The sequence below is a fragment of the Trichomycterus rosablanca genome, chromosome 13 (genome assembly GCF_030014385.1).
Source record: "Trichomycterus rosablanca isolate fTriRos1 chromosome 13, fTriRos1.hap1, whole genome shotgun sequence".
Lineage (NCBI taxonomy): Eukaryota > Metazoa > Chordata > Actinopteri > Siluriformes > Trichomycteridae > Trichomycterus > Trichomycterus rosablanca.
In genome coordinates, this window is record NC_086000.1 from 5,049,029 (window position 1) to 5,062,931 (window position 13,903).

Below are 13,903 nucleotides of genomic sequence, written 5' to 3' on the forward strand. Positions count from 1 at the left end.
TTGTTAGCAAAGCAACTACTTCAACTATGATGTCGGTAAAAGGGTGTTGCTGAACTGTGTCGGGACAAAATTTATCATATATGGCAAATAAACTGAAACAACGTATTTAAGCTGTTTGATACCATGTTGCCAACGTCACACAATAATAATTATTGATGGATTTTAAATCATGTTGGCATGGACTCCACAATCTGAGAACACACATTCTCCCAGCTTAATTTTACAATATTCCAAAGAGCATCTAGTGATGTCACTAAAAGCTTGGTTTTCTGGCTTCTAGTGTCCCTATAAAGGCCCAGCCCGAAAAGTAGGGTTCAGGTCAGGTGCAAACGAGAAAGAAAGTCACCAGATGGCAGTGTTCACAATAAGACGTATGGTTGTATAGTTGCGCTTGGGAGTGTGTGTGTGTGTGTGTGTGTGTGTGTGTGAGCTGGCTGGCCCAATAGGAAGGGAGAAAACAGAGAGGTTTACCTTGATCTCATCTATCTCATCGGGGACTATTTTGTACGCAGATATTATGCCTCCAAGCCTGTAACACACACACACACACACACACACACCATCAGTTACCATGTAAACATTAAATAAACTAAAATAAACAATATGGTTAAATGTATTAGACACTGTCGCTAATCTTTCCAATATAACACTGTCCACAAATCTGCCATAACATTAAAACCACCTCCTTGTTTCTACACTCACTGTCCATTTTATCAGCTCCACTTACCATATAGAAGCACTTTGTAGTTCTACAATTACTGACTGTAGTCCATCTGTTTCTCTACATGCTTTGTTAGCCCCATGTCATGCTGTTCTTCAATGGTCAGGACCCCCACAGAGCAGGTATTATTTAGGTGGTGGATCATTCTCAGCACTGCAGTGACACTGACATGGTGGTGGTGTGTTAGTGTGTGTTGTGCTGGTATGAGTGGATCAGACACAGCAGCGCTGCTGGAGTTTTTAAATACCGTGTCCACTCACTGTCCACTCTTTTAGACACTCCTACCTAGTTGGTCCACCTTGTAGATGTAAAGTCAGAGACGATCAGTCATCTTCTAGACCTTCATCAGTGGTCACAGGACGCTGCCCACGGGGCGCTGTTGGCTGGATATTTTTGGTCGGTGGACTTTTCTCAGTCCAGCAGTGACAGTGATGTGTTTAAAAACTCCAGCAGTGCTGCTGTGTCTGATCCACTCATACCAGCACAACACACACTAACACACCTGAGAATGATCCACCACCTAAATAATACCTGTTCTGTGGTGGTCCTGACCATTGAAGAACAGCATGAAAGGGGGTAACAAAGCATGCAGAGAAACAGATGGACTACAGTCAGTAATTGTAGAACTACAAAGTGCTCCTATATGGTTAATGGAGCTGATAAAATGGACAGTGAGTGTAGAAACTAGAAGGTGGTTTTAATGTTATGGCTGATCGGTGTATATTACTAAGGCATTTTTTTTCCAAGAAAGGAACCCAGAGAGAGAAAGATAGAGCGAGAAGCTAAAAGGAGACTACACTGAACACAAAGATGCCGGGCTCTTTAATCCAGTTGCCAGGGAAACCGATGATGTGTGAAGATTTGGGGTATTGCGAGAGGTGGGATGGGTATGATTTTGGGTTGCAGGATTTCGTACCGGCAATCATATGTGTGAACACGTGTACGTGCACACGTATGCTTGCACACACGCACGTCATTTGTTGCCAGATTGAGGGAGATGAGAGTTTATATTGGACGTCTGGGTGTGCGTGTATGTGCATGAGTATGTGCTTTCAAGAATACGCTGTTGAAAGTGTGTGTGTACGTACTCGAGTGCAGATATAACAAGTGCAATGCTCAGATAGACGACGCTTTAGTCCATATGAAAGGACTCGAACTCCATCTGGATGCGCTTTCTACGAGTGACTAAGTCTAATGACTTAGTGACTGGTCTGATGTCACGTCATTCGCTGTGTGGCTGGCGCTTTTTACCATCCTAGCTTTAATCTTTGTTAGAAGTGCTTCTTTAACACTGGGCGTCATCCATTTGTAAGGCTGTCACAGACCCTGTGAGTGCCTCATGTTTACTGGTTAATTTGCACTGTGAGGCGGTCCTGGCAATCCTACGGCAATTCAGTTAGCAATCGGTTTATCTGAATGTCCATGAGTTCGCAGTCTAAAACAGCGGTCCTTAACCTTTTTTGCACCAAGGACCGATTTCATATAAGATATAATTTCATGAATCGGCTGTGGGAGGGCGGAAGGATTTAAAATAAGATTATATGATGCATAACAATACTAGCCACCAATGATGGAAAATCAGTAGGAAGCCTGAGCTTTTTTCGCTGCAACAAGACGCTCCCACCTAGTGGTGATCGGAGACACTAACACCCGAAATGTTACTGTTGTTTGAGCCCCTTTACCATTACGCAATACCCTACAGTAGACTACAGTACACATCCAAATCCAGAACTACCTGCACCGTAGCAAAGTCCTACTGTCCCCTCTCTAGTTGAACAAGGGTACTCATGAAAGTAAGGGAAGTCACTCACGCCACTGTACTGTACCCTGCAGTAGACTACAGTACCCACACTATCTGGGTGGGGTCTTCAAACGCTGTGTAAGGACATTTTTCTCCCATTTTTTCCCAATTTAGCGTAGTCAATTTGTCTTCCGCTGCTGTGCGCCTAAGGCAGTACATTTAAAACAGGTCCAAATCTTTTGGCTAATCTGTTTGTTTCTGTTGAGATTTGTACACTGTCTTGTCTCAACCACCTGGTTGCCATGCCAGTAATGTCACAATGAAGTGATGATCACCTGCACCTCAGTGAGCAGTATTTTGCTCCAGGTGGGAGTGTATCTATATATATCACGGTTTCTCTTCCCAAGATTTGCCAGCTTCTCTGTCTGGCAACCTTTCTTTTTTTCTGGAACTGTGGTACCAGGCTTGTTCCAGTCCAAGCTGGTGTCACAGCATTTTTGTTGGTGTCACGTTGGAACCACCCTGGATGAGCAAGCTGCCCCAGAGATTTCACTACCATCCTGGACTGGCAGAGCTTTTGCAATGCAAGAAACAAGCTTGTTTGGTATCACATTCAGTCAGTTGCTTCTGGCAAGCAAACAGTAATAGAGATTTAATGAGGTTCTTGCTAGACTCCCTCTCACACCGACATGAAGTTATACCAGATCTGGACTGAAGACTTGTAGAGACTACTTCTCCCATTGTCTCCAATTAGGATACATAGGGAAGGTATATTTTTAAGCCCAGCTCGGCTCTCCAATGGCGACACCATTTCCTGCGGCTATACCTTGCCAGCTCATGTTAAAAATGAATGAATCCTGGCCGCTTTGTCGCGCCGTTGCCGGCATGTAAACGCAAGGTGAGAGTCGACTCAGACTGGAGGCTAAGAAATTGACTACAAATGCTTCAGCTGCTGTGTAATTGCTTCCTCTCTTGCTCTCTCTCTTTCTCTCTCTCTCAGCCCAGGCGTTGGTCCGTGTGTATCACTAAATGAAGACATCACCTTTCCAGAGAACGAGCAGCAGAAGGTGTTCTCCCTCTGATTAATTCCATCCTGCCCCCCCTTCCCCCCATTAATGAAATAGATCACTTGCTCCGATCATGTCATCTAAGGTGACCTAACAGCGTAAGGCACGAGGCTTTATTATTCAGCAATGGAACATCTCATGAATGTTCAGGGTGCAGAAGATGAATGAAGGACCAAACACATTGTGATACACGGCGATGAGCCGAAACATTAGGAACGCCTGCTAAAATGTGCATTGCTTTGACGTTTGCGTAACAATTGTGTAGGTCATAGTCGGGGATCTGTTGAATGCTTGGCTGATGGTAGTTACTCGTAATTTATGTGTTGAATGTAGCAGATAAGATGAGCATAAAGACATAGATACTTAGATAGTGCCATGTGAATATACACTGATCAGCCATAACATTAAAACCACCTCCTTGTTTCTACACTCACTGTCCATTTTATCAGCTCCACTTACCATATAGAAGCACTTTGTAGTTCTACAATTACTGACTGCAGTCACCCTTGTAAGTGACACTGACATGGTGGTGGTGTGTTAGTGTGTGTTGTGCTGGTACGAGTGGATCAGACACAGCAGCTCTGCTGGAGTTTTTAAACACCTCAATGTCATTGCTGGACTGAGTATAGTCCACCAACCAAAAATATCCAGCCAACAGCGCCCCGTGGGCAGCGTCCTGTGACCACTGATGAAGGTCTAGAAGATGACCAACTGCAGCAATAGATGAGCGATCGTCTCTGACTTTAGATCTACAAGGTGGACCGACTAGGTAGGAGTGTCTAATAGAGTGGACAGTGAGTGGACACGGTATTTAAAAACTCCAGCAGCGCTGCTGTGTCTGATCCACTCATACCAGCACAACACACACTAACACACCAACACCATGTCAGTGTCACTGCAGTGCCTAAATAATACCTTTTGACCATTGAAGAACAGCATGAAAGGGGGCTTACAAAGTACGTAGAGAAACAGATGGACTACAGTCAGTAATTGTAGAACTACAAAATACTTCTATATGGTAAGTGAAGCTGATAAAATGGACAGTGAGTGTAGAAACAAGGAGGTGGTTTTAATGTTATGGCTGATCGGCGTACACCCTCCTTGGATGCGGTCGGGTTCCCCAGCAGCAGATTGGCTACACTAAATTGGGAGAAAAAGGGGGTTCAAAACCAAGGTCCATACACAGTGTTGATAACCTCACCCCGTAGCCCGGCCCTTCCCACCCAGCAGACTGGATGCCAAATTGTCTGCTGCAGGTATTAGCCAATTGTGCCTGCCCCGTTGACCGGTAGCAGAGACGAGATTCAAACAGCTGATTGTGCCTGCTCTGTCTGAGTAGACTAAATCGCTGGGCCACCCAAGCGCCCGAGGCATACTTGACTTTTCAGCACAGTAGACGTAATTCCTGATGTTCTAGAACCAGTTTCAACTGGTGTTTCGGTTAAATGTTCAATGGGAACCCAACTGCGTCTAAGAAAACTCCTTCTTTATTACAATTACAGCTACTTACTTTAATGCATTACTTCTATATGCAGCATAATACTATAACCTCCATGCTAGACAGTAATAGGTACAGTGTGATTGGGTTTGAATTAGGGATGAATTAGACATTAACCGACAGAAAAAATCAGTGTGGGATTAAGGCTGTTGGTTCAAAATGTCATTTAAATTCCTTTCCTATGATTTGGATATTTTGCATCATCATCAGAGTGCTTGTTTTTATTACAGTACTTTCTACACAGCTCTTCGAATCAATAATCTAGATCACATTGGTATGCATAACGAACAAGTTGACCGCTCCGAAAATCACTCCTTAGACCATCTTATCTGATGGACACTACTGTCCTATCAAATTCCGGATACACTTGATCCAGGCTTAGAGCAAAATGACACAAAAGATTTGAGCTGCAGTGAACACATTGAGCAAGAGAGAGAGAGAGAGAGAGAGAGAGAGAGAGAGAGAGAGAGAGAGAGAGAGAGAGACATCTGAATATACAGAGGTGCTAAACCCGTAGCCTGCAGTCGGGGCACGAGCATGTGTCAGCACCCCATCCATCACGGTGACCCCTGACCCTCTTGAAGTCCTACGCATCAGCCAGGCATGCCGGGAATTAAGACCGTGAATAATCAATTATTGTAATGATATGCTACGTGCTGGAGGGAAGGACTGTAGGGGCGTGTGCGTGCATGTGAAGGTAAGTGTACTCACAAGGACGGGTCATGGACGAGATCTTTCAGGTTGACGCCGCTGCGGTCCTCGGCGAGGTTCCTGAAACAGCTGTCACTTACTGCAAAAGAATACAGACAAAATATCTGAATTATGTCGTTGTCTAATAAAATTGCATATAGGTTGTGATGTCATAATTTCTTAAAGGAACCCACAAGCTTACTGGATTCACATTCAAGAAACATACGCCGATCAGCCATAACATTAAATCCACCTCCTTGTTTCTACACTCACTGTCCATTTTATCAGCTCCACTTACCATATAGAAGCACTTCGTAGTTTTACAATTACTGACTGTAGTCCATCTGTTTCTCTGCATGCTTTGTTATCCCCCTTTCATGCTGTTCTTCAATGGTCAGGACCCCCACAGAGCAGGTATTATTTAGGTGGTGGATCATTCTCAGCATTGCAGTGACACTGACATGGTGGTGGTGTGTTAGTGTGTGTTGTGCTGGTATGAGTGGATCAGACACAGCAGCGCTGCTGGAGTTTTTAAATACCGTGTCCACTCACTGTCCACTCTATTAGACACGCCTACCTAGCTGGTCCACCTTGTAGATGTAAAGTCAGAGACGATCGCTCATCTATTGCTGCTGTTTGAGTTGGTCGTCTTCTAGACCCTCATCAGTGGTCACAGGACGCTGCCCACGGGGCGCTGTTGGCTGGATATTTTTGGTTGGTGGGTGATTCTCAGTCCAGCAGTGACAGTGAGGTGTTTAAAAACTCCAGCAGCGCTGCTGTGTCTGATCCACTCATACCAGCACAACCACCTAATGATCCACCACCTAAATAATACCTGCTCTGTGGTGGTCCTGTGGGGGTCCTGACCACTGAAGAACAGGGTGAAAGGGGGCTAACAAAGCATGCAGAGAAACAGATGGACTACAGTCAGTAATTGTAGAACTACAAAGTGATACTATATGGTAAGTGGAGCTGATAAAATGGACAGTGAGTGTAGAAACAAGGAGGTGGTTTTAATGTTATGGCTGATATATATATATATACAGTGTATCACAAAAGTGAGTACACCCCTCACATTTCTGCAGATATTTAAGTATATCTTTTCATGGGACAACACTGACAAAATGACACTTTGACACAATGAAAAGTAGTCTGTGTGCAGCTTATATAACAGTGTAAATTTATTCTTCCCTCAAAATAACTCAATATACAGCCATTAATGTCTAAACCACCGGCAACAAAAGTGAGTACACCCCTAAGAGACTACACCCCTAAATGTCCAAATTGAGCACTGCTTGTCATTTTCCCTCCAAAATGTCATGTGATTTGTTAGTGTTACTAGGTCTCAGGTGTGCATAGGGAGCAGGTGTGTTCAATTTAGTAGTACAGCTCTCACACTCTCTCATACTGGTCACTGAAAGTTCCAACATGGCACCTCATGGCAAAGAACTCTCTGAGGATCTTAAAAGACGAATTGTTGCGCTACATGAAGATGGCCAAGGCTACAAGAAGATTGCCAACACCCTGAAACTGAGCTGCAGCACAGTGGCCAAGATCATCCAGCGTTTTAAAAGAGCAGGGTCCACTCAGAACAGACCTTGCGTCGGTCGTCCAAAGAAGCTGAGTGCACGTGCTCAGCGTCACATCCAACTGCTGTCTTTGAAAGATAGGCGCAGGAGTGCTGTCAGCATTGCTGCAGAGATTGAAAAGGTGGGGGGTAAGGCTGTCAGTGCTCAGACCATACGCCGCACACTACATCAAATTGGTCTGCATGGCTGTCACCCCAGAAGGAAGCCTCTTCTGAAGTCTCTACACAAGAAAGCCCGCAAACAGTTTGCTGAAGACATGTCAACAAAGGACATGGATTACTGGAACCATGTCCTATGGTCTGATGAGACCAAGATTAATTTGTTTTGTTCAGATGGTCTCAAGCATGTGTGGCGGCAATCAGGTGAGGAGTACAAAGATAAGTGTGTCATGCCTACAGTCAAGCATGGTGGTGGGAATGCCATGGTCTGGGGCTGCATGAGTGCAGCAGGTGTTGGGGAGTTACATTTCATTGAGGGACACATGAACTCCAATATGTACTGTGAAATACTGAAGCAAAGCATGATCCCCTCCCTCCGGAAACTGGGTCGCAGGGCAGTGTTCCAGCATGATAATGACCCCAAACACACCTCTAAGACGACCACTGCTTTATTGAAGAGGCTGAGGGTAAAGGTGATGGACTGGCCAAGCATGTCTCCAGACCTAAACCCAATAGAACATCTTTGGGGCATCCTCAAGCGGAAGGTGGAGGAGCGCAAAGTCTCGAATATCCGCCAGCTCCGTGATGTCGTCATGGAAAAGCATTCCAGTGGCAACCTGTGAAGCTCTGGTAAACTCCATGCCCAGGAGAGTTAAGGCAGTTCTGGGAAATAATGGTGGCCACACAAAATATTGACACTTCAGGAACTTTCACTAAGGGGTGTACTCACTTTTGTTGCCGGTGGTTTAGACATTAATGGCTGTACATTTAGTTATTTTGAGGGAAGAATGAATTTACACTGTTATATAAGCTGCACACAGACTACTTTTCATTGTGTCAAAGTGTCATTTTGTCAGTGTTGTCCCATGAAAAGATATACTTAAATATCTGCAGAAATGTGAGGGGTGTACTCACTTTTGTGATACACTGTATATATATATATATACTGTATATACTGTATATACGTGCACCCAGGTGGTGCAGCGTGATATTCTGCTAGCACACCAGCGCCGAGATTCTGAACACCTCAAATCTGGGCGCCATCTAGCGTTCACAATTGGCAGTGCCGGCAGCAGACAATAATTAGCCACGGTGTCTGCTGGGTGGGATGTTTGGTGGGAATAAGCACGCTAAACGTACAATACGTTTTAAAAACGTACCCGTGTGCGAAATATAAGTAACCATAGATCAAATATTACTTGTTAATCCATGATTATAGAAAACCTCTTGTATTCACTTACCAAATTCCCCCACCTACATTTCCCCCACATCTGTCTCTGTACAACTATTATTTAACTAAACTAACGGCTTTACGTAAACGTCGTGACGGCGAATAAATGTAAAATACGTGGGAAAAAAAAGCACCAGTTTTCAGACGAGCGCTATATCGCATTACACAAAATGAAGATGGTGCAACACTGGCGTTATAATTGCGGCATTCTTCACTTCTGCGCTCTCGCTTCTTCCTCATCTCTCATCTTTTCATTTTCCTTCGCTCTCCATCTACTGTGCTCACCCTTGATCTATAAATAGGCCGGTGTTCCCTGCAGGAGGCGGCAGAAGTGAGCAATCCTCAGAGATGCAGCGAGGAACTTCTGTCATACGCGAACCCACGACGCGCGCTCACGTGCAAACGCGAATACACTTATGTACCTTCATGTGAGGGTGGTTATCTCTCGTTTAAGGCAGAGATGTTCACAAGTCACAAAATACGAGTCCGAGTCAAGTCACGAGTCAATATAATCTACACAAAACATATATTGGAAATGTAGCGTAGAAATAAACAAATAATCTGTAAGTTCAGATAAAAAACATCAACAGATTAGCAACTGTATTTAGCCGTTTTACTTCGTAACTTTACTTTCCTAGTCATTGTGCAAATCATGTGGATCAAATTGACACTAAACAGCCTCCATTTGTGATTTTAATCTAACTTAAATAGTTGAGCGGCTGCGTTTTCTCAAAATGAGTGTACACCTAGCTGACGCATGCACCAGAGATGGGGACTCGAGTCCGAATCGCACGTAAGTCGCACACACACAGCGACTTCAGACTCGACTTGGACTCGTTTCAAATGACTCGGACTCGACTCATGACTCGCAAAAAACGACTCGTATACAACAAAAGTCAGCATGTGTTAACATTAGTTATGTGTAACAATCATATATATGTATGATCCGCCATCATTCTGATCGTGTAATATTCTGCTCCCTAATAACGCTCCGGCCGTCTTAACCCGCAACGCACGCAATGGGTAAATGTTCCAGCCAGCCTACTCCCTCCTTTGGATTAGATTCTTACTTAAATTGGTGGAATACCCTACGGAGTGCACTTCACTGGAACAGCTGGTGTGAATGAGATGAAGTAAGAAATGCTGTTATTTGCATTTATTCAGTTTGCGTTGCACAGATGATTGTCAATGAAACACTTGATCGGCTTTCTAACAAGTTTTACTTCACAACCGGGAAAAGTTTGGAGGTTTTTAATTATAAGCACATTTACAAAGTAACGGATTATATTTCTAATGGGACACACGCTTATAAATGTAATAGCTGTAAGGGAGAACAGAAGCTCAGGTAAGCAGCGGTTATGATTTTTTTTTTGCTGTGTTTCGGATTTTGGCCACTGTGCCGTGATTTGCAATGAAAACAAAACGTATCAGTTTAAGCTTTTAACTGGTACCTAGGAAAGTAAAACGGCTAAATACAGTCGCTAATCTGTTGTTGTTTTTTATCTGAACTTACAGATTATATGTTTATTTCAACGCTACACTTGTGACTTGACTCAGACTCGTATTTTGTGACTTGTGAACATCTCTGGCATGCACACTGACGATGGGTAGGGGTGAGCCTCGGAAAGATGGTTTGAACACTCCTAGCTCCGCTCCCAAGTACATAAAATACACAAAAATACATTAAAATGACATTTTTATAGCCACATTACAGTTCTACCTTGGTTAAGCATCCGGCACATTGGGTTCTTATAGTTATATACAAACTATAAGAATATACAAATTTGTGCACCTAGCTGACGCATGCGCACGGAGGGTGGGTGAGGGTGAATCTCAAATCGGCAGTCTGAACCCTCAACCAAGCTCCGCTCCCAGATCAAGCCTCGGCTGTTGGAAATACGTTTAAATTATGTTTTTTATAATCATTTAAACGTACTTTAAACGTACAACTTTTTGGCGGCGAATGAAGCAGCTCAGCATTTGAATGAACAAAAGACATTGAAATGCTGACACACACACACTTTCCTACACAGCAGCCGTGACTCAGAGCTCTACAGAAAAAGATCCGTCTGCACTAGACACTTCACGTAGGTCAAAGATTTTCATGGCTGTGTTTGTACACACGTGCGTCTGCTGCCTGAGGCTCGGAGTAGGAGTATCTTCGCCGGGTACGAACGCGGTTTGTTTTTATCCCGGTTAACCCTGCGTGAGCCGAAAGCGAGATCTGTAGACACAACTGTAAGGTCCCGCCGTATGTGGCTTGCCATATTTTTGCCAGAAATAGTCATTTGTGGATAGGTTAGCAATTAGGAATACAATTTAATAATGCGAATTACGCTTGGGAGGAGAAAAAATTGATATATTTACATTTTTGGCTTGTGTACAACTGTTTAATAGTTTTATGCCCTGCAGGGGGAGAAATATGCAAATATCTTTCAATCGTTCAAGCAGCTGAGAGTTGGTGGAAACTTGACTTGACTAGTCTGACTAGACTAGTACCTCACTGCCACTGTGATCAGGTCCCATGTGTCCACTAACTTACTACAACTAGTTAGCAAGCTACGCTAAAGCTCTCCTTCAACAATAAAACACACAATCATGAAATCCACTTAGGCAGTCTAGTCAATCCAATCTAAACTTATGCAGGCGCTGCTGGCCTGGCATACATCGTATCAAGTCTCAGCTCTGCCATCCGGCTGGGCTGAGCGGCCACATGAGCAACGATTGGTCTATAGGGGTGGGATTAAGTGGGAAAGGGACTCGCTCATAACTGATGCAATTACGACCTCTGCTGGCTGATTGATGCCGCCTGCACAGAGAGGGGAAACGAGGTGCGTCTCTTCGTACACAGTGCTGATCCGCATTGCACTCATCAAAGTGTAGGTGACAAAATGCATACGGCTGCTGCCCACATGTCGGAGGGGGCGTGGGTTAGCTTCGTTCTCATCGATCAGAGCATATTTCTCCGTCTACCGGGCATAATATTATTAGACGATTTAAGGAATCTGGAGTCTAAGCTGAACACCTGCGATTTCCTACATCAAAGCAAAAGAACACTCACTTTCTTAACCGCTTATCCAATCAGGGTCGTGGTTGCTGGACCCTATCCCAGCTTTTCAATGGGCGCAAGGCACACGTTAACACCCTGGACGGGGCGCCAGTCCATCACAGGGCAAACACACATACACACACACACACATTCATATATAGGGCAGATCAGTGTCTCCAATTAACCTGTGGGAGGAAACCCACGCACACGGGGGAGAACATGCAAACTTCGCACAGAAATGACCCGGACCGTCCCGCCTCGGGATCGAACCCAGGACCTTCTAAGCAAAATATTTGTATATACATATATGTATTCTTTTTGGAAGCTCGTTTGGAAGGAGGGGTCAGAGTGCAGGGTCAGTCATTGTACGGCGCCCCTGGAGCAGACAGGGGCCCAAGAGTATAACATCTAAATGGCTGGGACTTGAACTCTCAACCTTTTGATTGGTAGCCCAAAGCTCTACCCACTAGGCTACCACTGTCCCCGTAAATGCTGAGCGTTGCAAGAGATTAAATAAGCAGATGTGCCAGCAGCTGTACCCGTGTCACGTGATTTATGTCACGTATTAAGAAGAGTGTGATTACACTGGGCGCTCATACAATCCCCGTGTGTGTGTGTGTGTGTGTGTGTGTGTGTGTTTGTAGCTATGCAAGCTCCAAGCACCTCGGCTGACCAATGAGAAAAGCCGAGCGAAGAAACACCCTACTAGCCAGGATTAAACCATCCCACCAAACACCTCTCTCTCTCTCTCTCTCTCTCTCGCTCACTCACTCCCTGTCTGTCCGATTCACAAATCAATGATTCACAAATTCAATCTGCTGCCGTCCACTATAACAAGCATTCCTGACTGAGAACTGAAGGGTATAAATCCTGGGTTCCTGGAAATAATTGCAAGTGTGTGTGTGTGTGTGTGTGTGTGTGTGTGTGTGTGTGTGTGTGTGTGACGGGATGTAAATATTCAAGGTCCACGCTACTGAGTTGCTCAGTGTACCAGTGTGTCAACATATCACTGAGAACAGTGCTAGCATAGTGAGAACATACAGCCCTGGCCCATCGAGGCATGGACTCCACTAGACCCCTGAAGGTGTGTTGTGGTATCTGGCACCAAGATGTCAGCAGCAGATCTTTTAACTCCTCTAAGTTGTGAGGTGTGGCCTCCATGGATCGGACTTTTCTGTCCAGCACATCCCACAGATGCTCGATTGGATTGAGATCTGGGGAATTTGGAGGCCAAGTCAACACCTCAAACTCGTTCTTGTGCTCCTCAAACTGTTCCTGAAGCATCATCCTGCTGAAAGAGGCCACAGATATCAGGGAATAGCGTTTCCATGAAAGGGTGAACATGGTCTGCAACAATGCTTAGGTAGGTGGTACGTGTCAAAGTAACATCCACATGGATGGCAGGACTCAAGGTTTCCCAGCAGAACGTCGCCCAAAGCATCACACTGCCTCCGCCGGCTTGCCTACTTCCCATAGTGCATCCTGGTGCCATGTGTCCCGGTCATCCGCGTGATGTAAAAGAAAACGTGATTCATCAGACCAGACCACCTTCTTCTATTGCTCCGTGGTCCAGTTCCGATGCTCACGTGCCCATTGTTGGCGCTTTCGGCGGTGGACAGGGGTCAGCATGGGGACCCTGACTGGTCTGCGTCTATGCAGCCCCATACGCAACAAACTGTGATGCTCTGTGTATTCTGATACCTTTCTATCAGAACCAGCATGAACTTGGACCGGACCACACGGGCCAGCCTTCGCTCCCCACGTGCATCAATGAGCCTTGGATGCCCATGACCCTGTCACCGGTTTACCACTGTTCCTTGCTTGGAGCACTTTTGATAGATACTGACCACTGCACACCGGGAACACCCCACAAGAGCTGCAGTTTTGGAGATGTTCTGAACCAGTCGTCAACACATCAACTTTGAGGATAAAATGTTCACTTGCTGCCTAATATACCCCCCCCCCCCCCCCCCCCCCCCCCCCCCCCAACTAACAGGTGTCGTGATGAAGAGATAATCAGTGTTATTCACTTCACCTGTCAGTGGTCATAATGTTATGCCTGGTCGGTGTATACATAGATATATACATATTCCTGATTGGCTAAGGTCCTACTGTAGACGCGTAATGACATTCAAAAGAAACATTTCTGAATTCAGCCC

The 13,903-nt window shown here is 45.0% G+C and overlaps 1 protein-coding gene across 6 annotated transcripts in view; it reads right to left on the reverse strand.

The window, feature by feature from the left end:
- The window catches only part of gphna (gephyrin a), a 57,394-nt gene that overhangs the window by 26,868 nt on the left and 16,623 nt on the right, over positions 1–13,903 (reverse strand). For all 6 annotated transcript variants that reach the window (XM_063006789.1, XM_063006785.1, XM_063006790.1 and 3 more), the window contains exons 2-3: positions 5,739–5,817; positions 472–529 (exon numbers count right to left, since the gene is read on the reverse strand). In XM_063006789.1, coding sequence (XP_062862859.1) covers positions 472–529; positions 5,739–5,817 — 137 coding nt within the window. The remainder of the gene's footprint in view (positions 1–471; positions 530–5,738; positions 5,818–13,903) is intronic.